Source organism: Anthonomus grandis, chromosome 1, assembly GCF_022605725.1.
Source record: "Anthonomus grandis grandis chromosome 1, icAntGran1.3, whole genome shotgun sequence".
Taxonomy (NCBI): domain Eukaryota; kingdom Metazoa; phylum Arthropoda; class Insecta; order Coleoptera; family Curculionidae; genus Anthonomus; species Anthonomus grandis.
In genome coordinates, this window is record NC_065546.1 from 33,879,417 (window position 1) to 33,901,625 (window position 22,209).

At 32.1% G+C, this 22,209-nt stretch overlaps 2 protein-coding genes across 4 annotated transcripts in view; one reads left to right on the forward strand and one right to left on the reverse strand.

Annotated features, from left to right (window-relative positions):
- Positions 1-512: 512 nt before the first annotated feature.
- Positions 513-10,232, forward strand: LOC126734909 (uncharacterized). Its single transcript, XM_050438748.1, has 4 exons — positions 513-572; positions 5,392-5,480; positions 9,603-9,849; positions 9,903-10,232. Exons 3-4 carry the CDS (start codon positions 9,609-9,611, stop codon positions 9,947-9,949), a joined length of 288 nt encoding a protein of 95 aa, XP_050294705.1. The 5' UTR covers positions 513-572; positions 5,392-5,480; positions 9,603-9,608; the 3' UTR covers positions 9,950-10,232.
- LOC126734650 (tubulin monoglutamylase TTLL4-like) overlaps positions 10,154-22,209 on the reverse strand; it is a 58,985-nt gene continuing 46,929 nt past the window's right edge. For all 3 annotated transcript variants that reach the window (XM_050438351.1, XM_050438355.1, XM_050438361.1), the window contains 2 exons: positions 17,867-17,940; positions 10,154-10,464 (listed from right to left, as the gene is read on the reverse strand). In XM_050438351.1, coding sequence (XP_050294308.1) covers positions 10,315-10,464; positions 17,867-17,940 — 224 coding nt within the window. In that variant the 3' untranslated portion in view covers positions 10,154-10,314. The remainder of the gene's footprint in view (positions 10,465-17,866; positions 17,941-22,209) is intronic.

Sequence of the window (22,209 nt, forward strand, 5' to 3'; positions counted from 1 at the left end):
ACGTTTCGTTGCTGACATTTCAGCCTAAGGCCGCGCTTACTTTGAAAAAGTCTCCGAAACGGAATAAATTAAAATGACGTCATGGCTATACATGTCAGGTAAACGCGTTTTTTCTTTTGCAAAATGGATCCATGGAAAAATTGTCAACAACGTATTGACGATTTTCCGAAAAATATTCAAACAAAATTCGAAGATAATTTTACACCGGACGTTGATTGCAAATTACCAGACCACGAGAAGTATTTGGCCGGTTTAGGTAGGGAATAAAAATCCTCGTTTTATATATTCTCACAATCCATTTATATTTTTAGAATCCAAATTGAAGAAGTTAAAAACAAACCCAAACCTCTTGCAGCAACTACAAAATAAAAGGGAGTTTTATATGAGACAGCTTTTGTCTGAGGAGCCTCATTTACAGTCAGAAACGAGCCAAGAAATAACAGGTCTTGACGAGCCCATACAACATTCGGAGCCTTACACTTTAATTTTGAGGAACATTTTACCTGAAAAACAGGCATTAAATCAAGGCGAGATTATTGAATTTATTAAGTACGACCAGTTGGGGCAAGACGGTAAGAATAAATTCACACTATAATGTCCTTAAACTTGTCTAATTAGGGTCAGTTCACTGGTTCTCGGCTTTTTAATGGAAATTTTGAGTTGTAACCAAATTAAACATAGAAGGAGGCTTTGAATTTTAATTTTACCCAATGCAAAATGTTAGTCAAAGTGCTTTTAACAATTAAGAAATTTGTGTAAGTTTTTTTTTTCAAAGATTAAGCGTAAAGCCAGATAAAACTAAAAAAAGTGCCATTTCACTGTTTCTTGGCCCCCCCTCACAGTTCTTGGTCATTTTTGTATTGGTTCTCGGCCACCCCAAAACCTATTTTATTTAATAAATATTCTAGATTTTTCTATGTAGGGTTACACATTTTTAAAAAAGTTTTTGTTAATAAATACTTACCCATCTTTAAATTAAAGAAAATCAGTGTAAAATTTTACTTTTAAACAAGTTTTATTAAAAATAAACAGTTAAATTTAAATAAAAAACTTTATAGATAAATACTCTTAAATATTGAAGGTAAAATGAGCAATGATATTAAAACTAATCAGTCTTAACAAAACAGGATACTCTAGTATAATTATTCACATTAAAATGCAAAGTAATATAGTACATTATAGATAAACTTAATAAATATATGGAAAACTTAAAACCTAAATACTTTATTGCACATCATCACATTCATCACACTTGGTTTTTGTTTCTTCTAAATCCGGTTTTCTCTTATTTTGTTTCTTATTGTTTTTCTCAATTTTTGTTTCTTTCTTCCTTTCCTTTATTTTCCTTCTTTCTTCTTTTCTTTTTTCAATTTCAGCCTTTTTAAATTCTTTTTCCTGATCTTTTTTTTTTAAATATTCCCTCCATTTGTCACTGCTAATTGCACTTGGTGCTCTTTCATTTTTCGGTCGGTTTGTATTTTTGCAACATTTAACTGGTTCAGGATATATTAAATGTTCGGAAAATGCACCATGCATTCTATCAATGTTTTCAGTACCTTGAACCGCAGTTTTTTTGTTTTTCTGGTTCTTCCCATCTTCTTTTGAAATTTTTCCTTCTGATTTATTTTGTTGGAAACTATTGTTTTCTCCTTAATTTCGTTGATATTTCTCTACGACAGTATTCTTTTGTCTTTTTCCTCGTGGCACCATTTTTCTTTAATCTTTGCACTACCTTTTTTGATTATGTCAAGATTATTAGTATTATTTTCATTACCACATACAACATTTGGGACATTTCCTACTTCAGTTTCAAAAATATCATTAAATGTTGTACCGCGTGTAGGAGCCACTAAAATTTCAGGAATATCAATCAATGGAAGATCATCATCTTGATCATCTTTACCATTATTTAGAAAGGAGCTGGTCATAGAATTTTTACGGTGTCAATATTCAAATTATTATCAACAAAAGATGAAAAATTTACCTGCTGATTTTCAGAAAATTCATTTATCAGGGATATTGAGATCTGAGTTAAGATCAAATATTAATTTGTCAGTATCAAGGTCGTTGTTTTGAATAATATCTGATTTTTGTCATCAATGTTAAGCATACCCTTACTTACATCTATTAATAGTTCTTAACTGGCTTCTGATTTATTACTCTTATTTTGGTTATCTTTTTTCGAGGTTGAAGAACATTGTGGTTCAAGTAAGTTAATTTCGCTTAACACTACGTCCACATTTATACGGTAGGATGTTAAATTGTCTTTTATTTTATTAATAACTTTTTTGCAAGAAATTATGTCACGCTTCGTTATATTTTCGATTGATTTTCTTTTACTTTTATTTATCTCTACTGCTTTATCAGCCACACATTTGCTGTAATCTACGGCATCGGGATTTAATGGAAATAGTCCCGATTTTCTGAAACCATTTTTTACTGAAGTTTCGAATCTCTCTGGTTCAGAGAGTATCTCGTTAAACAGGCTACAAAAATTAATTTTGGTTACAGAGCAGTTCAGATTTTTATGGTTTTCTTTGCCAATTATGAACAGTTTTTTTCCACTCCGATTTCATTGGCTTAAATACGCTAACATCAGCCGGCTGGAACATGTGCATAGTGTTGGGAGGTAGAGCATATAGAATAATTTGGTTTGCGTCACACCATGTACTTATTGCAATATTAAGGTGGGATTTATGCCCATCCACAAATAGAATTACAGGCTTTGGAATTTCTTCTTTAATTAACCAATTGTTAAAATCGTTACATATAAATTCAAAAAAGACATCCGATGTCATCCACCCTTTTTCAGACTTTCCCAAAACCCATCCACTGGTCATATTGTCAATGACAGACCTAGGTGGTCTTACATATGGGAATAGAACAAGTGGGGGGCAAAATTTCCATTAGCGTTGAAAGTTATTAATACAGTAATGTTTTCTTTTTCGTTTCCTTGTTTAACAGTCAGCAAATTATGAAAACCTTTAGGACCCAAAACTTTCCCACTGGATGGACACAGTGCGAATCCCGACTCGTCACCATTGAAAATCCTCCTTGGATCATTCATTATGTAAGACAAATATCCCTCAGGGATATCTCGGGATTTCTTTTTAAGAAATTTGAAAACCACGTTTGTTTTGGTACACCTTTCTTAAATAAACACTTACCAGAATTAGCGTTAATTTTTGACACTGTATCAAAAAGCATCTGCTTCGTAATAGGGAAACCGCATTTTGCCAGATTAACAATCCAATTTTTAATTTTTTCTTCACCATCAACAGTTAATAGAGGAGGTGGTCCGGGTTTTCGCAGGACGTCTGGTACTCTCCCTTTTATCCTATCTTGGATGGTCGCCCTGGGAACACCAAATATTCGCCTCCCTTATTGGCATTTTGTTTTCTCTAATTTCAAAAAGTGCATTTTTCAAATTCTCTTTACTGTACTTAAACAGTTTCCTTCGAACCTTCGATGGATTGGGTCGAATAACCTTGGTATTAGTGGTTCTTTTTTTCTTCGATCTAGCCACTGAAAAAAAAGTTAGGATCAAAACTTTTAGAATTGCGTTTAGGCCGAGAACCGAAATGACTTAACTCTACAATTCTCGGCTCCCGCAATATTCACAATGGCCAAAAAATGCCAGATCTCGGCCCCTATCTTTCAGGATAATTTTATTATTAAAATAAACACCATCTTCAGTTTAATTTGCAGGCCGCAATCTAATATCAGAAAAGAAGCATTGAAAGCATCTTGTCGGACTTGCATTGTCTTATTTATTTATTGTAACACGACGTTTCGGTTGGTAAGTATCTCCAACCGTTATCAAGTGTAAATAACGGTTGGAGATACTTACCAACCGAAACGTCGTGTTACAATAATTAAATAAGACAATGCAAGTCCGACAAGATGCTTTCACTGTACCATTGTCTACCACCTTCAAAAACAAAAGAAGCATTGTTAATCTAAATGTAAAAACTAACAAAAACCTTATAACACTTATTTTTTACAGTTTTATTTAAAAATGAAAAATAACCTTTTAAATTAATTTTCGGCCCCTCTGGCCGAGAACTAAAAAAGTTAACTTTTTTTAAACCGGATCGCGGCCACTTAATATTTTAATTGTAAAATCATTTTTTGCTAAATTTTAGCAATATATTTACACGTTTTAACCCTTCCCTTATAATCTAATGTATATTACATTCACCTAAAACAAAAAAAATGTAAGAGACTTACTATTTATTTGGTTCACAACACTAAGCAAAATTGCACTTTTCACACACGTTGCTTGGAAGGTCGACAACTAAATGATTTTTCGCGCGCTTGTCATTTGTAATGTCATCTTAAGCCCCGGCGTTTTTGACAGAAAAAAGATGCGGGAAACGATTTTATCATTCAGAGCAGGCCAATAGCAATAAATTTCCTTAATATTTGGCTTTTAGTTACAAAAAAGCCGAGAACTAGTGATGGCCGGATAACCGGTGTACTGACCCTACTTGTAGTCTAAAACTAATTAAATACATGCTCTAAAATTATTTAGTACTCTAAACTAAAACCACTACTTTTTGTAGACATGTGAATGCCTTAAAAGTGTTTTTTGACAAGCCATCTGTGTGTTTATGAAATCAAACAATTTTGCACATAAGACCACTTTTTTTAAATTCTTTAAAATTAATAATGATTCACCTTTTTAATGCAGGCTTCTGAAATAATAAAAGAATATTTTTTTTTTGTATAAAATAATAATAATAAAATTTTGTATAAATAATAGAAATTTTTTTGAGAAGAAACTTTTCTCAGTGCTTCAGTCCAGCTTTAGGGAGGTGTTACAGCAAATCAACAGGCTTACTTAACGTTACAAACATTAAAGTACTCACTTTACACACTTCACAAGGTTTATAAAACGCACTAGTGCCAAAAAAATTCTCTTTTGCTACTAGTGCGTAAAAAGTAATTTGACTTTTTTCATTTAATTTATAATTTGTCAAAATTGTTTTGATGTTTTTTTTTTATGCACTAGTACATAATACAATTTTTTAATGTTTTCTTTGGTAGTAGAAAATTTTTTGTATATTACACATGTGTAAATTACCCTTTTATTATTACAAAAAAGGATCATTTCACACACTTGTTACATAAAGAACTATTTTATACTGCAATTTCTAGTCATTTAAAATTATTTTATCAAATGTCCAAACATATTTATTTTTTAAAAAGACTTTGAAATGTTGTAAAGTGGTCTAAACAAGTTCTTTTGCTGGCATTTTGGTGAAAATTTAAACCCTATAGTTTTGCATACTAGTACCTTCCTTTCTGTTATCATTATCAATAATCTATGTACTATTTTCAAAGTTTAAGAAAAGCAACATTTAAAAAAATATAAATTATTATTAATAGATCAGGACCCTACAGATACCATTGAAGAACACCAAGAAGAAGAATCAAATTCAATGGGGCATTAGGACACTAGACTTACTATCTTTAAGGTAGGCTTTTATTTAGTAATTGTAATTATTAAGTTAATCTTCAATTTTCTTTACTTAAATTAAAGTCTGAACACTGACCTGTTTCATAGTATAAACAATATAGTTCATAAGAGACTGATATACTTACCATACCTCCAATATGCCATGAAAATTATGGAAATAAATTTGAACTTTAATACTACTGCTCAAATAAGATATTTTCCATTTTTCGAAATGGTTTTTTTCCAAAAAAAACATTTCAACATTCAGAAATACGACTTGACATGTCAAGAATTTTAATAGAACATGTTACTAGTAGATGTGAACTGAAAGTTGTTACTGCTTTAAAATATTCTAATTACTATTTATGCTCTGTTATAAGTAGTATTTGTCTTTGGATTTTACTTTGATTTTAATTGTATTTTATATTATTGTAATTTTAGACATAAAAAATCTTTTCCATTTTTGCATTCTACCAGTAGGATTAAAAGAAAAAAAATACCTATGCTCAATGCAGGGTGGTTGGAAGGTATTCGCAATAAATTTATAAACATCTTTAATTATGGCCTTTTCAATGAGTTTAACCTATTTATGTATCCAATTGAAATTTTTATTGGTACAGAAAAAATTAAATTTTAATCATAAAACTAAAGAAACTTTGTAAACATGCTTTGTTTTGAGCATAAAGTAACTCGGTAGTCCTCCCCCCAGGGCATGTAAATCTAATGGTGTCAGGTCAGGGGAGCTACCCTGTCCCAGAACTGGTCCACCTCTGCCCATCCAGCTCTTTGGAAAACTATCGAAATATTGTTTTATGTCTCGATGGAAATGAGCTGAACATCTATTCTACTCCTTCAAATTATTCCAGTAGAACATTTCTTCGCCGTTGAATTTTTCAGGAAGATTATCCAAAAATGGCGGTCCAAATTTCAATTCGAAAGACAGCTTTTATTGTTCAGCGTGGATTTTCCTGCTCATTAGCACATTTATCCAAATTGTGAAAATTTGTAATGGTGAAAAATTGGATTCGTCCGTCCATAGAATGCTTTTCAGGAACCGTTCATTCTCAATGTCACTAGTTAAGAGAAAACGCTAAAACTGGGTTCTGCCTATAGGATTGTCATCTTTAAGTCCTTGTACTGTGACAAGAATATTTTCTACAAGCTGCATGACCTACTTAAACTTCCTTCCTACCATTTTCATCAGCAACTTTGATCATCTTCAAATGCTTGCAGGATAGTATCTTCAACTTCAGGACGAGGTTAAACTAATTATACAAACAAAACAAACAAAATTAGAAAACTGCTACTTGCCTACAGTGCAGTGGAATTTCTCAATGTAAATTATTTGCTGGTGGCTGGCTCCGGTCATTATTCTTTTAAAAATCAATACACCAAGTTTTTACAACAGATGATAACTTAATTAATTTTTTTTCTCTTCTCAATACTGTACGTCTGGGTTGTGTTAGTAGGCTGTATATTTCTTTTTATTTAACTGTTTTCTTCTTATTATTGTTTTTTTTTAACAGTACAGTGTAAATACTTTTTTCTGTTTTTTTCAAAGAAATATGCTATTTTTTCAGTTTATTTAGTTTGAATGTTGGGGTCGTTAGCTCTTGATACATAAGCTTATATTTCTTTGCGGGTTCCTGCTAAGATTTTGCATGTATCATTATTATGATTTATCGTTTTCTGTATATTGGTGTGTATGACTGGATCTTTTATTATATATTTTCGCGTCGCTATGATGTGGTTCTGTATTGCGAGGAAAAATCTTTCCCGCTCTCAGGGAAAAGTTTTCCATGTTAAGGGTCATTACACGAGAGTTTTTTTGATGTGTGGTCGTACTGTATGTTGTATATGTTTTCTAGGTAGTTGCTTTGTTGTCCATTTATTAAGTCTTTCCTCTATATTTTGTGTTGGGTATACACATCTGATGGATGACTGGCTGAGGATAGATCAAGAGATGTGTAATTTTTCTCAGCTTTGCAGACTACCTAAAGTGTGTTTGGTTACAAAGGAAGAATTTCCGAAGTTGCTGCGTCTGTTTTGTATGTACTTCTTCGATATCTATCATGCCGCTTCCTCCTTTTTTGTTTATTGCAACTCTTATATTTCATCTGCTCTAGTAAGTATATGGATATTTTCCAGGCCTGTTTGATTATACCACACGAGTATGTGAGTATTGGACTTGCAAATGTGTTGATGGCTTTGAAGTGAATAAAGTGGAGTTTTAAAAAAAATCCCATAATCTTTGTTTCATTGTTCTTTTAATTGTGTCTTTATTTCTGTGTGGTGTATCTTGGTGTTTTTTTGGAATTCAAGATATGTGTAAGTTTCGTTTTCTTTCATTGTTTACGGTTTCTCTGTTCTCACTTTATTGTATATTATTACGGTTGCTCTGGATTTTTTGGAAGAGTCTAGAAATCACCTTTGATGTATTTTCCAATGCTCCGACTGCAACAGGTTTTCTTTCGATTTTGACATTGGGTTTATTTCTATGGCGAGATCTCCGTATTTTAAGTATTTTTCAATTCCTTTTGTGCAGACTTGTCATCATCTGGAACAGAAAATCTCATGTCTTATTATGGTTTGTTTCTAATAATAATAGATTGTTTATTTGCATTAATTGTCCTGTCCGTGGGTATTTGCTGTCCGTAGAAATGGATTAAATTTGATATTTCTTGCATATTTTCCATTTTGGATACTTTTGCGGAGTATCTTTGTTATTTTTAACGTTGCCAACATTTTCATAACCCTTTTAGTTTTTAAGATACAGGGCATTGTTAAAAATGTTGCATTTAAGTACCCGCCTCGTATCTCCGTTATTCTTTCAACTTATCGAAAAGCAAAAAAAAATATTCGTTTAGATTTTGTCGTCAGAATTCAGTAGTGTAGATAATTTTTGTTACATATTTACTATTTTTGAGTTATAAACCAAAGTTATGTTTTTTTTAAATAGAACACTATATATTTATAGACTATAAAATCTGTCTTTCGTTTACCGTTTCAAAAATACATAATAGTATGCACTTTTTTTCATAAACATGCAAATAAATGACAATTTGCTTAAAATGAATGCATAATTTAAAGTAGGTTGTTATGACAAGAAACAAAAATAAATTTGAAATATTTGTGTATCTTATCGGTTTTTTTGAATTATTTCATTTTTATTTAATTGATATCTGTCAAGTTTTTCGAATAATTGTATGAAAATTACGAAAAATATGATGCGCTTATATATTTTATACAAAATATAAACCGTTTTGAAGATATTTGCTAGCTTTGGAGATATAAGCAATACATTCAACTTCATGTAGAAAAAATGAGAAGGAAATTGGGGTGGCAAAAACCGACGCTTAGTGGATCTTGGAAGAAATATCATCCATACAAATTTTTTATAGTACAACTATATGAAACTGTTTTGCCAGTGGTATGTACAGCAAAAACTGCGGGCATTTTGACTGGTCACAATACCAGGAACTGTCATAAAAAATCAGCATTTACTGTTTGAGAACATACCAGGGCGTTTCGGAGTTTTAAGTTTTAGTTTGGCAGACAAATGGTGTATAAGATTTTAAATCGACAAGTAATAACGGACTTGTTAGATGGTCTCCACAATCTCCAGATTACTCAATCCTGAAATGCAACATTTCACAAAATGCCTTGTATCTTAAAAAAACTAAAAGGGCTATGAAAATTCTGTTAACGGTATCTTTATCTTTATAAAAAAGTAGTACACTGCCGCGAAAACTGCATCCCGCTAATAATGGAGATGTAATAACAATATAATCAATATGTTCCTCTCGTTGTTGGCATATTTTGCATTTCCCGTCACTATTTATTTTCAATATTTTCTTTTCATAAAATTGAGTTCTTAAAGCCTGGTCTTGTGCGGCTGTAAGAGTTTCAGTGTCTTCTTTAATTTTTCCATCCTGTAACCATCCAAATGTGTCTGCTCTTTACTTATTTTTAAACTTTCAATCTTCTTCACGAATTATTCCTGCATTGTATTATTATTTTTATGACTCAATTTTTAAAAAGTGTCTATACTATTCTTAAAAAAGAGGATGCTACCTTTATTTCTATATGTTTTTATATGTATATCGACCAGGTTATTAATATAAATAATAAATGATTTTAGTTCCAAATGAGCGCAGCAAGTCCCCTTCTTTTCCTCTTAAAACTGGCGTGGGACTGCAGATTCCGGCTGCCCCTGCTGATAACCGTCGGATTTATGGTGCTAGACGTGAGGATGCAATTGGACTTAAACATACAAATGAGACAAATTCCTAGACCGATGAATGAAGCGAGACCTCAGGGGCAAGGACACGTTTCTAACAGGCATAGGGAACAAGATGGAGAACATTCAGATGGCAGTTTAAGTGATAGTAAGTGTGATAGAAAAAGCGGTTATATGTTAAATATATCTCGTATTTTCTAGGTTCTTGGAGTACCGTTGACGAAACGGAGATCACCGATGATGAGTAGGTGTCATGACAAACAACAACAAAAATATATGGTTTTTGTGATATTTTTATTAATTTTTAAACTTATTTTTCAATAATTTTGGTACCTGTAGTTGCATTCACAACTTGTTTATTTATCAATTAACGTCTGATTTTAGGGATTATTGTCTTATAAACAAATTTATTCAAGTAATTATAGCTACAGTAAAACAAATGTTAAACGGAATTGTAAAAATTCTAAACTAGTAAAAATTATATTACATGTAAAAATAGAGTATTTAATAAACATAAATATGAATGATTGACTACACAATTTTAATAGGGTGCAAGGGGTGGACGAAACACGTGGGCAGTCTTATTTTATTTTTCTTTCGATCGACTTCCGTTTCACACCCTAACTTCTTCGTTTAGCGTTGACAATTTATTGGCTAAGAATTCTATGTGTAGAGGAGGCATAATCGGAAGATGAGTCTGTCCTTCCATCGATGGTGCTACTGCAGTCGCTGCTGTCTGTCCATGGCTCGTAGCTTGAAAACTCTGGGAAAAAATTCGTTTATTTAAGGACATTTAGCAACAATTTAGAAAATTATTCTTTGGTTTTATGTACTACTAATTTCTTTGAAACAAAGCTTTGCATTTTAACCACTTGGTGGCGTTACAGCTCCTTAACAGTAAATATTAGAAATTTACTAAGATTTGTTGTTACAAATTATGACCAAAGGAGAAAAAAATTTACAGAGTTATTTTTAATATTGGAACCCGCTACCCGGAAAGGCTTCCGAACCCCGGATAGATTTTTTTTTCTTTTTTTTTAATGGAACACCAACCCTCTTCATTTGCAGACAAAAAAGTACTTAAATCTTATTATTTCACTTATGATCAAGTAAAAGGACTTTACAGGCACTCAAGAGAAGTGTTAATAACGTTAAAATTGACTACTTTTACTGTTTAAACGAATATCAAATGCCACGTTTTTTTCCAAATTTAAGAAAAAAAATGTTTATAAAAAACCAATACTTTTAAAATTATGTATTTTACAGTGTTATTCAGTGAAACCAAGTGATTTAAAATTGTAAAATAAAAACATAAAAATTACATATCGTCGCCCAGATGTTAAAACCTGGTAACTCAAAATATATCTATTTTGAGATATGAGGTTTACCGTGACTAGAAATCCATATTTCATCGATTTTAAAACCAAGTAAATCCATTAGTTAATAAAGATCACGCGCTGTCCTAAATTTAAATTCCTCGTATCTCGCGAAAGGAAAAATTGAGGTGTCAAAACCTCGTATCTTCTTTTGTTTTCATGTAAACACGTGTGTTGGTTTACGCCAGTGGCAGCTTGCTAATAGGGGCGCAAGGGCGCGCGCCCCCCCAATAATTTCATTAAAAATTACTTATTTTAAATTTCAAACTCGTGTGCAGTAATTATTAATTATATTAGATATATTTTTTATCAACCCGCGTTTAAACGTATAACACAAGCGCCCGTACTATAGGAGATAATGCGATATTCAAATCAACAACCAAAGTGCTCCTGGCATCCTACGTATACCGCTCTCTGTCTCGCGCAAGGTACAGCTCATCTATCTTCCTCTATTTGTCGTGGGGCGCGCTCACATCCGCGTCCATAATTTGGCCGAAAAGCTACTCTCGACGACCCATCTTCTCGGCTTTTATCACGCTGGTTACCGATAGCGGCAAAAATTTAGCGCCCCAGTTTTATCGTGGATTCGGCGTTTGTTTTAATGTTTTGTAAATCGGACCACAGGCGGCAGGAAGACGTTTTTTGTTGTTTATTCGGCAAAATTTTGTTTTTAATCGGTTCCGTGATCGATAGTTTGTGTGTGTGTGAGTATTTCGAGAGTGAACAATACAATAATTATTATTGAAATTTAATAATGAATCGTGTAAGCTTTTTAATTAACTGTAATTTTTCAAATCTTTCACTGAAAGAAAAAGTAAACATTAAGACTTTAGGCAGACCTTTGCCGGATTTAAATATTACTCTCTAAGATCTGTCGATATTTGAATCAAGCATTGCCAAAATAAGAATGACACCGATAATATTAAGGCTAATGTAGAATTAAACTTTGAAAGTGTCAAAAGAAGAAGAACTGACGATAACTTAAGAAGTATTATTGCAAAAGAGGTATTTGATACAGTTGTTTCCCAAGCGAAGGACAGATTTTCCTATCGAGGTCATCTTCAAGCAGCTAACTTGTTCGATAAAGAAGCGTATCCAAAATATAACAAGACCTTTCCAGTGGATATTTTAGATAATGTAGTTACTTTTTATCCAATTTTATGTAAAATTAGATTAAGAACTGAACTAGAAGTCATTTACTCAAGACCAGATTTCTCACAAAATATTGGAGCTATGAACTTGCTTTCATTTATTTTAGAAAATAATCTTGGCGAAACATTTGCCGAAAGTATAATTTTTCTTCACGTTTTAAAGTTACTTGTTATTGTTTTTAAAACTGCAGAGAGGTGGCAAAAATATTTTCGTGCGAGGTTCCGTGATGTGTAAATGCGATTGTTTTGTAACAATGTTCTTTATTTTTGATTGCCAGATTAAGACATTTATGTGCAAACTTTTTGTGATTGCCCATGATGACTGCAAACCGTCATGTCTCAGATATTATAACATATACTTAGGTACGTCCAGTTATATTTTTTTATTTATTAGTAAGTATATATTTATTTGGATTTGCGCGCCCCTCCATAGTCAAATGTCACGAGCCGCCACTGGTTTACGCGGCGTTTAGATGGTTTATTTTTATGTGTTTTGATTAAAAATATTGTTAATTAAGGTAAGTACTAATGTTCTAAATAATGTTGTGAGTGTTAAGAATACGGTGTTTTAAATGGTTTCTAATTTTATGATTTATAAAGGCAAGTTTAAGTAAATATTATTTTGAGGTTAGGTTGCAAAACTTTAGTTAGAACCATTTTTTACCTACTTACCTTTACTTTCATTTTTACTAGTTTACAATAATTTATTTAATATTTAATAGGTATTACTATATTATTATGTTAAAAACATTGAGATACGAGGTTCTTAAACTTACTTACAATACTAAAAAATAGGGATATTGTGGAGATACAAGTTTTTGCTATCACATAAAAAGTACTATTTTCACAATAAATCAAACAAAACATCCATTTTCTTAATTTTTAATTTACTTTATATATTACAGATGTCTTCAAGAAGTGAACAAATAAGGCAGTTGAGTTTAAAGGGAAAGGTTATGCATAAATCTGGTATCGGTACTCTTGATGCCAACATTTCTGATTATTCGGAAATGGAAGATAATAGCTTTATCGAACCTAATACACAAATTCTAAATTTGACCGTACAATCAGTAGACCGTACAAGAATTATCGAAGCCTAGCTCATCATATAATAGTCTAGTACTTTTACCTTCTGAAAATGAAAATTTCTCGACTAATGGTTGTTTTACAGAGCTTACGCCGGTACCTAATGTTATTATTAAGGATTTAACAGTAATAACAGAAAATCCATTATTAAAAGGTACAGAAGAAATGCTTGTAATATCCTCTGATAAATTAAACTCTAATCAGGAAAATGCATTCAGTGATTCAGGATCTAGTTTTCGACCATCAGGTAATAAAAAAAGCAAATTTTTTATTAATATTCAAACAAGCTAATTAAACAAATCTTACTTTTTGACGGGCATTCCGATGCATCCTCAGATGACTTACTATTGGCAAGCCTAATCAACGGTAAACCACCGAATAAGTGTGAGCCCGATGCTAAAAGGGCGAAGAAAGGAGCCGCCGATCCACTTACATGGCAAGTAAACAAAACTAAGCATCAACGCATGAAGGGCGAAAAATAGGTAACTTAAGAAAAAGATGGTGGCAAGAGCAGAGTTGAACGGAAATCGCGACAGTTGGGAAAAAGATGTGAATCAAAAAAATGTAAAAAATCTAAAACAAAAAGGCAGTGTCATTTAATAGGCGAAGAAGAAAGGCAGGAGCTATTTCGACGTTTTTGGGCCGACATGGACTAGAAACAACGTAAAACTTATGTTAATGCAATGGTAACTCAATGTAAAACAAAGCAAAAGACTACTAAAAATAAAACTAGAAGGCAAACAACGTTTTTTATCATTTAAAAATTGAATTCTTATCTACTTTAGGGCTCGGTGAATGGAGCGTCATTAACTGGGAAAAAATAGTAATGCTGGAATACCGAATATTACTGAAAAATATCCCAAGAAAATTAAACTGGCTAATGAGAAAAAACGTGAAGAAATCCGAAACTTCTTTGAAAAACTTCCTAAACTGCCCTCTCATTATTGTAGGGCTTCCACGGGCAAATTATACCTGGAGCCAATTTTCCGATCGTACTCTGAAGTTTACAAGAAAGAGGTTGAAAATCCTAGTGGCAAAGATGTTTTTGTGGCGGAAATGAAGAAACTAAACATTGATATGTTTCAGCCACGAAAAGATCAATGCGATCTTTGTTTTTCACACAATTTAGGTCATGTCGATGACGATACCTATAATAAACACATAGAAGAAAAAAATAAGGCAAGAAAAGAGAAGGAAAAAGATAAAGAGGATGCTATTACTCAAAAGTCTGTTACTGTATTTACGATGGATGTGCAAGCTGTACAGCTTGTGCCACAATTGCAGGCAAGCATGCTTTATTTTAAACAAAAGTTAGCATGTCACAATTTTACAATTTATAACGTGGTCACAAAGGCTGTAATTTGTTACGTCTGGCATGAGGGCCAAGGTGGCATGGGAAGCAACTGTTTTGCTACATGCTTAATTGATTTTTTAGATAATGAATTATCTAAGGATGCAAAAAATAAACCTATATGCTAATGCTAATGTTTTTCTTTCGAATCTACTGCTCGATTATTCTATTCTTACAAATACGGAGATTATGCAAAGATACCTGGTTAAAGGACACTCACAAATGGAGTGCGATAGTGTACACTCAAGCATTGAAGCCAGAAAAAAAATCGAAACATCTATTCCCCATCCAAGTATGTGCAGATTATTGAAGATTCAAGACGACATTCAAAATCAGGACCAAACAAAGTAAAATACGTTGATCATACGTTTTTCTTAAACTTCTCTGATCTAAAATATTTCAACTCGATACGTCCTGGGAAAAGAACTGATGACCCTTGTGTTACAGATTAGAGCACTAAGATACACAAAGTCTGATGGGATTCAGTATAAGTTAGACTTTGAAGATAAGTGGATTCCACTTCCTTCACGAAAAATGCTGTTAAATGATAATAAAGCTCACAAGAATTTATATAATAATTCCCTGCCAACTTCTCGCGATAAGTATAATAACTTACAAACTCTTAAATCTGTAACTCATAGCGATTATCATTATTTTTATAATTCATTGAGTCACGAATAGTTTTAGTTTTTTTTACGTTATTTAGCAATAACTAAAGTTAGTTTGCTTTGGGCTAGTTTGGTTTAAGTTAAAAAAGCTTATTTTTGTTGTATAATTTTTTTTTGCAAGCAAAGCCAATTATTTTGCTTTTAAGAATACCAATCCCATTATTTAAATAATGTAAAATAATCAACATTCAACCAAATAAAACAATATTTAAAAATTTTATAATCTGGACGACAATATCTTGAAAACTACAGGTCAAAAAAAAATTTAATTTTGCAGTTTTGTAAAGTAGATAAGTCTTTAATAAATAAGCAATAAAAGCCATTTAAAAAAAAATCAATAACATAATATGTATTTAAAGTTTGAGACCCAATGTATATTAATTTCTACATAAATCGTTAAAAATGTTCAAAACGATTTTCAAGTCGTTTAGGATAATATTAAATAGTAAATAGACTACATTAAAAAATTTAGTAAAACATTTTATAATTTATATTTTTTTTTTATTATCTTAAAAACGGTTAATCAAATAAACTAGAAATGTTGCAGCTAATGTATAATGTGATACGCCGTTTAATAATACGTAAAAAAAATTAGAGTTACCCTATAAAAAATCGACGATGACATTATATCTTCTTTTTGGGACACTGTATAATTTTGTTTTCAACAAAAAAAGAACCAATTAAAAATAAAAATCGACGAGTCCGAGGAAATTATTTGAGAAAAAAAGTATATGATCTACTGAATTTGTTCCAAGTTACAGACTCGTACTTGCATATAGTACGTTAACATTAATTCAAGGCATTTTTTAATAATTTAAGTTCTAGGCTATCAAACAATGTGCTTGCTATTATAATAATTTTTACGCCAGTTTCTCAGGCATTTAAGAAATTATGTTGCTGGAACTCTTATGTTAAAGTAATTTTGTATTTCGTCCAGGCAGTTGAGGTGACGAGTTCTTATACTGTCTGGCAAATAAAAAAGGAGCTTAAAATATTTGGTTCTCTAATATTCAATTACTTCAAAGTTCCTGGAAAAAAAAATTATATTCCAGGTGCTGTGATTTTCCAGATAAAGTTATTGTGTGTTTTTCCAGGCAGTTGAATCCAAGAGTTCTTATATTGCCTGGAAAAATAATAGCTTTCAATATCTACTACTCTTACGTTTAATGAGTTGAAAGGTCCTAGAAAACGCTTTTAGTTTTCAAGAATTTAAGACCTAGGATCCTAGAAGCTGTTATTTTTTAGTTGAAGTAATTTTGTTTCTAATACTGCCTGGAAAAAGAAGAATAACTTTCATTATCTGGTTAATGTTTTATGACTTAAAAGCTGTTGGAAAACGAATTAATATTCCAAGACGTCAAGATTCCTAGGAGCTGTTATTTTCGAGTAAAAGTTTTTTGTGATTCTTCCAGGCAGTTGAAAAAAAAGAAGTAACTTTTTTAACTCTGGTTGTTCACTGCTTAAAGACTGGATATTACAAAATGGAAAATATAAAGATTATTGGTTTCAACTGCTTGGAAAAAATGTTCAATTATTCTACTGCCTAAAAAGGAGCACTAGAAATAAACCAAAGGCTCCTTCCTACAAGGGTAGTTTTCTCCTTTTGCTATATGATTAGATGCCCTGTATAACTTACAGCAAAGTAATAATCATCACAGGGTCATAAATCGTTAATCGGACTAATCTCCGCATAGAAGTAAGTTTGCTCCTAAACTTGGTAAGTTTGGGGGTAAAACTAACACAAATCTCTTCTCAATGTAATATCTTTATAATTTCCCGGTTTTTTAAAAATTATTATTGTATTCGGTGATATTCACCCGGAAGTTACGGAAAATCATCCATATTTTCCCAATGACCTGATAACCCATAAAAACTAATTTAAGTTACCATTCTTCCCAAAGAAATCATGTCTCACTCTTTTTGCGGTAACCATCCGTAGGTATAGGCGCCAATATAAAAAATAACTCTGCATTTGCGAGTCCCCAAAGTAACTTTAAAGTTATTTTTGTAACTATCACTCTAACAACATTAAAACATAAAAATCATCAACTCTTCTATAACAATAGTTTCAAATTTCTATTAAAAATCTATACAAACAGTATTCTAAAATAATTAACTTGTCTTTCCTGCATGTTCATATAAATGTTATATGAACCTATTACTAAATCGGTCTAATTATTCCACGAATTATAATAAAATCTAACTTTTCTAAAATGCTACCCACTAAATCTAACCAATTAATTATCACTCTATTAGTTGTTCAAAAGGTATCCTAATTCTAAAAATGATATCAACACAATTATCACGTTTTCCACATTAAATAATTTCCACTTACTGCGACATTGGGAGCATACAGAATGTAGCGCTGATAGAATGAAATTTCTAGCCTTTCGGGATTTAAATAAAAAAGCCAATGAAACTTTTGATCGGACAATACTGAATAAAATTTAAAGTATGCCTAAAAGCATCCAGTTTGTTTTTTTGCTTTTCTCCCGCTTTATTTACTAAGTTCTATAACGTTATGAGGCCTTACCTTGCTCAAACTGGGTACGTTGCCGATTTTTAGATGAACTTTTTGGGCGCATAGGGTTTGAAGTAGTGCAATGCCTAAAAGAAAAAAAAATTAATGACGCGCTTTGTATGAGAAAAAGCAGTGCCGGCCCAGAGTATTTTTCATAGAGTGTCTCAACATAAGACTAAATGGCTCCTACAATATTTATTACAGATTCACCGTATTAACTCTGAATTTCTTAACTTGGGACTCCTTTACTTCCATATCTAGAGGTAAATTTTGTTTCAGGCCGTTGAGGAAGTCAAATTTATTTATTTAACGGTATCCACCAATTTTACAAAAATAAAATAACACAAAAGATACTAATAATAATACAACTTAAGCTAGATAATAGTAAGACATAAATTAATCAAAGTTACAAATTAATTTAAAGAACCCTGTTAAAGTAACGAGTCACTAATTAATGAATTAATTTAAGAGAACTCCTAAAACTGCTAAAAGAAACGTGCAAGTCAAGACTATATCGAAAGAACGTTGCATTCTAGTTATAGGAGTATGCTGTCCATAAGAACTACTATCAACATCTACTTAGAAGAGTTTTTTCAGTCTAGTCAATTTTTGCGCCCGAAAATTCAGCCTATTTAAAAGATAATCACAATCAGTCATGCCAGATATTAATTTAAAAATAAAACACAAGTCTGAATTATTACGCCTTAACTCAAGTGAGTCCAAAGAGAGAACTGACATGACCGACTTGTAATCAGTATGGCCATTAGCTAATGGAACCTTAAGTTTAAAAGAACAATTTTCAATATGCGATTTATAAAATGGAGACCATACGGGACTAGCATACTCCAAACCAGAACGGACTAACGAACAGTACAGAACTTTATAGACAGAGCATGAGAAGTCTTGAATGCATCTAGTTATAAATCCTAGATTTCTATACGCTTTCTGAACTAACTTTTCAGCATGAGACAAAAATGTCAACTTAGAATCGAAAATTACTCCGAGATCCCTAACTTTCGTTACCCTTTTTAAAATAGTGGAACCTATACTATAATCAAACAATGTAAGATTGCGAATTCTTCCAAAAGTTATTGAATAACACTTCGGAACATTTAAATCTAAACCATTAAGGTTGCACCATTCATACAGATTATGCAAGTCATCCTGTAACAATTGACATTGAACATTAGAATCAATAGACAAAAACAATTTCAAATCATCAGCAAATAATAAAAATTCACAATTTCTTACAAATAATCCTATATCATTAACAAAGATTATAAAAATCAACGGACCCACATATGACCCCTGAGGAACGCCAGATGGCACAGAAAAGCTGCTAAATAAGAAGTTATTAAGCCGTATACATTGCGATCTACCCAGTAGATAGTCCCTTAGCCAACAAACAACATTTGATCCAAAACCCAAAGCTTGGAGCTTTGCCAGTAGAAGCGCATGATTAACTCTGTCGAACGCCTTCGAAAAATCCGTATAAACAGCATCAGCTTGCGAACCCTTACCAAAAGCATTAAACAAATAATCTTCAAAACATATTAAGTTAGTAACAGTGGAACGACCTTTTTGAAAACCATGTTGACTGTTAATAATAAGGCTTTTACATTGCCATGACAATTGCTTGGTTACAAGTGTATCCAAAAGTTTAGGCAAGGTTGACTGTATACAAACTCCCCGATAATTACTGACATCACTAGTATTACCAGACTTAAATATCGGCGTAATATACGAATTCTTCCAAAAAGAAGGAAATACTCCCGACTTTAAAGACAGATTGAATAAAGTGCAAATAGGCTTCGACAGAGTACATACACATTCACGAAGTAGCAAGCTGGGTATGTCATCCGGTCCCGCAGAAGTCTTGCTCTGTAAGCCAAGAATCTCGTCAAAAACCTCTACTAAAGATAACTCTACAAATTTGACATCGAATTGATCCACAAGCCCTGTCATGTAATATTCAGGTATTTGAAATGCTTTATCAGAATATACGTTTGACAAATATTTGGCAAATAAATTAACAGTATCACCACCCTCATCACTAGTTTCATCATTAAAAAACATATGTTTAGGAATAATATTTGACTTTTTAACATTGCTTACATGTTTCCAGAATAACCTAGGATTTAACAATAGAATATTTTCGGTACGAGAAATATAATCGCGGTAACACTGACCGCTCAACACACTGCATGACTGCCGAAGCCCAGAGAAAACCAAGTAATCACTTTGCAATTGAGACTTCTTAAACTTCTTATGAGCAATCCTCTTACGTAAAACTAAGCTTCTTAACTCTCTTGAAAACCATACAAGAAAGCTACCAGTATTATAGGACTTAATAGGCACAAAATAGCTGATTCCTTCATACAAAAGGTCATAAAACTTATTTAGGGAAATATTTATATCAGAAGGGATGTTAAGAAAGGACCAGTCGATAGATGCAAGGAAATTATTCAACGATACAAAATCAGCACTTTTGAAGTCAAAAAACTTTACTGAATATTTCAGAGACCCTGACATAATATATGGTACTGAAAAGACACATTCATGCGGAGTGTGTCGAGAGCCAGTGACCGGCAATAAAAAATCATCCGCCAACCCAGAAGACCCATTAATACTAGAAAAATAAAGATCAAGAAATGTGCCTTCCGGATTTGGTAGCTGAAACATTTCTTTACCCTCTAAGTAATTAAATACCTGTCCAAGCAGTGAAGCTGGTGCGACATTTGAACACCCATCCGAAAAGGTAACTTTAAGATTTTGATTTTCATTAAACCAAGTGCAGCCAGGTAGGTTAAAGTCTCCTGCAATACTAAATAAGCAATTCGGATGGGCCTCAAAGATCTCCAGTACTGTATCACAGAAAGCACTGTATTGACCCATATCAGATTTTGGCGGCAGGTAAACCACACCAAAAACAATATTCTTAAGATCAAGTTGTACAGAAACAAAAAGATTAAGTTGTACAGAAACAATATAGAATGTAAATCCAAGAAACATTTTTGATTTATTATTATTAATGATTGGTTTATTATTATAGACGACCGAGAAGTCATATATGGAAACCTAGAAAAGATTTTACTAGTTTTGCTTTTAAGGATCATGTCTTAGAAAGGAATTTTATGAAATTTCTAATTACTTTACTCCAGGAAAAAGTAAATCAACAATTAATACTCTCTAATGGATAAACTTCTTGAGAAAAAAGGTCATGTAATGTTTTTTGATACAATTTGAAATCATTTTTAAATTTACATTCCAGGCTTGTTTCATTAAAACTTGCTTATTGGCAAGCATTTTTTGAAGCATTTTTGTGGGACCTTGGGACGCTTCTTATAACTCTGGGATTCTAAAGCAATTTCTTTACATATTCCAGGTTTTTGGAGTCTTTTTTTATTACATTCCAGGACTTCATTTTTATAAATTTGTATCCAAAAAAACATTGCTGTAAAAATTTTAAAAATTGAAAAGTGAACCCAACAATACGCTTGGAGAGTAAAATAGGGGTGGTGGAACTAAACTGGAGTTCAGAATATGGGAATTGTTTAAAATATATAAAAAATATGTTTAACTTGGACAAAAAGGTATGAATTCTTATAGAATAATTTGTAGGGAATAGAATGGAATATTTAGTGCATTCTAAAATAAATAGGGGCTCGCTGTTACGATTCTCAAAACAGTGAACTTTTTGGTGATTTGCGTCCAAAAAAGTATTGAATTCATATAGGCTCTATTTGTCCTCATTCCTTTTATTTTCCGGCTATTTGAAGTCCTTTAAAGTTTTATACTGATATTCTGGGGTTTTGGAATGCTTTTTATGTCCCTGGACTTTAAAAATAATATCTTTTAGGTATTCCACGCATTTGTCGTTAATCATGCCTTCTGGATTTTTGCGACGGTTTTGTGTGTCTTTACACTTCACGTGCACACACTAAAGCCATTTCTTTACATATTTCAAGATAAAATATTTTCTGATTTTATTCCAGGCATTTGAAGCCTTATTGTGGTTTTTTAAAGTGCTTTTGATCCCCTGTCTTTTTAAGCTAATTTCTCCATTTGTCCTGCTATTTAAGTTTTTTTTTCAATTTAGAAGGTATTTGAAATCAATTTAAAGTTTGTTACTAGCATTTGAAGCTCTTTATTAGTTTTTTCTGGGTTTCTGGGACGTTTTTGGGGTCACTGAAGACTTGAAGGTCACTTATGAAAATATTTCAAACTTATTAATGTTAGGAGAGTTGTATCAGGGGTTCAGAGTATTCTGAAATAACTTCAATTAATTCCCTCTTATTAATTCTTCCTCTAATTATTCTTGGATTTCTAAAGCCGTTCTCTACATATTTTATACA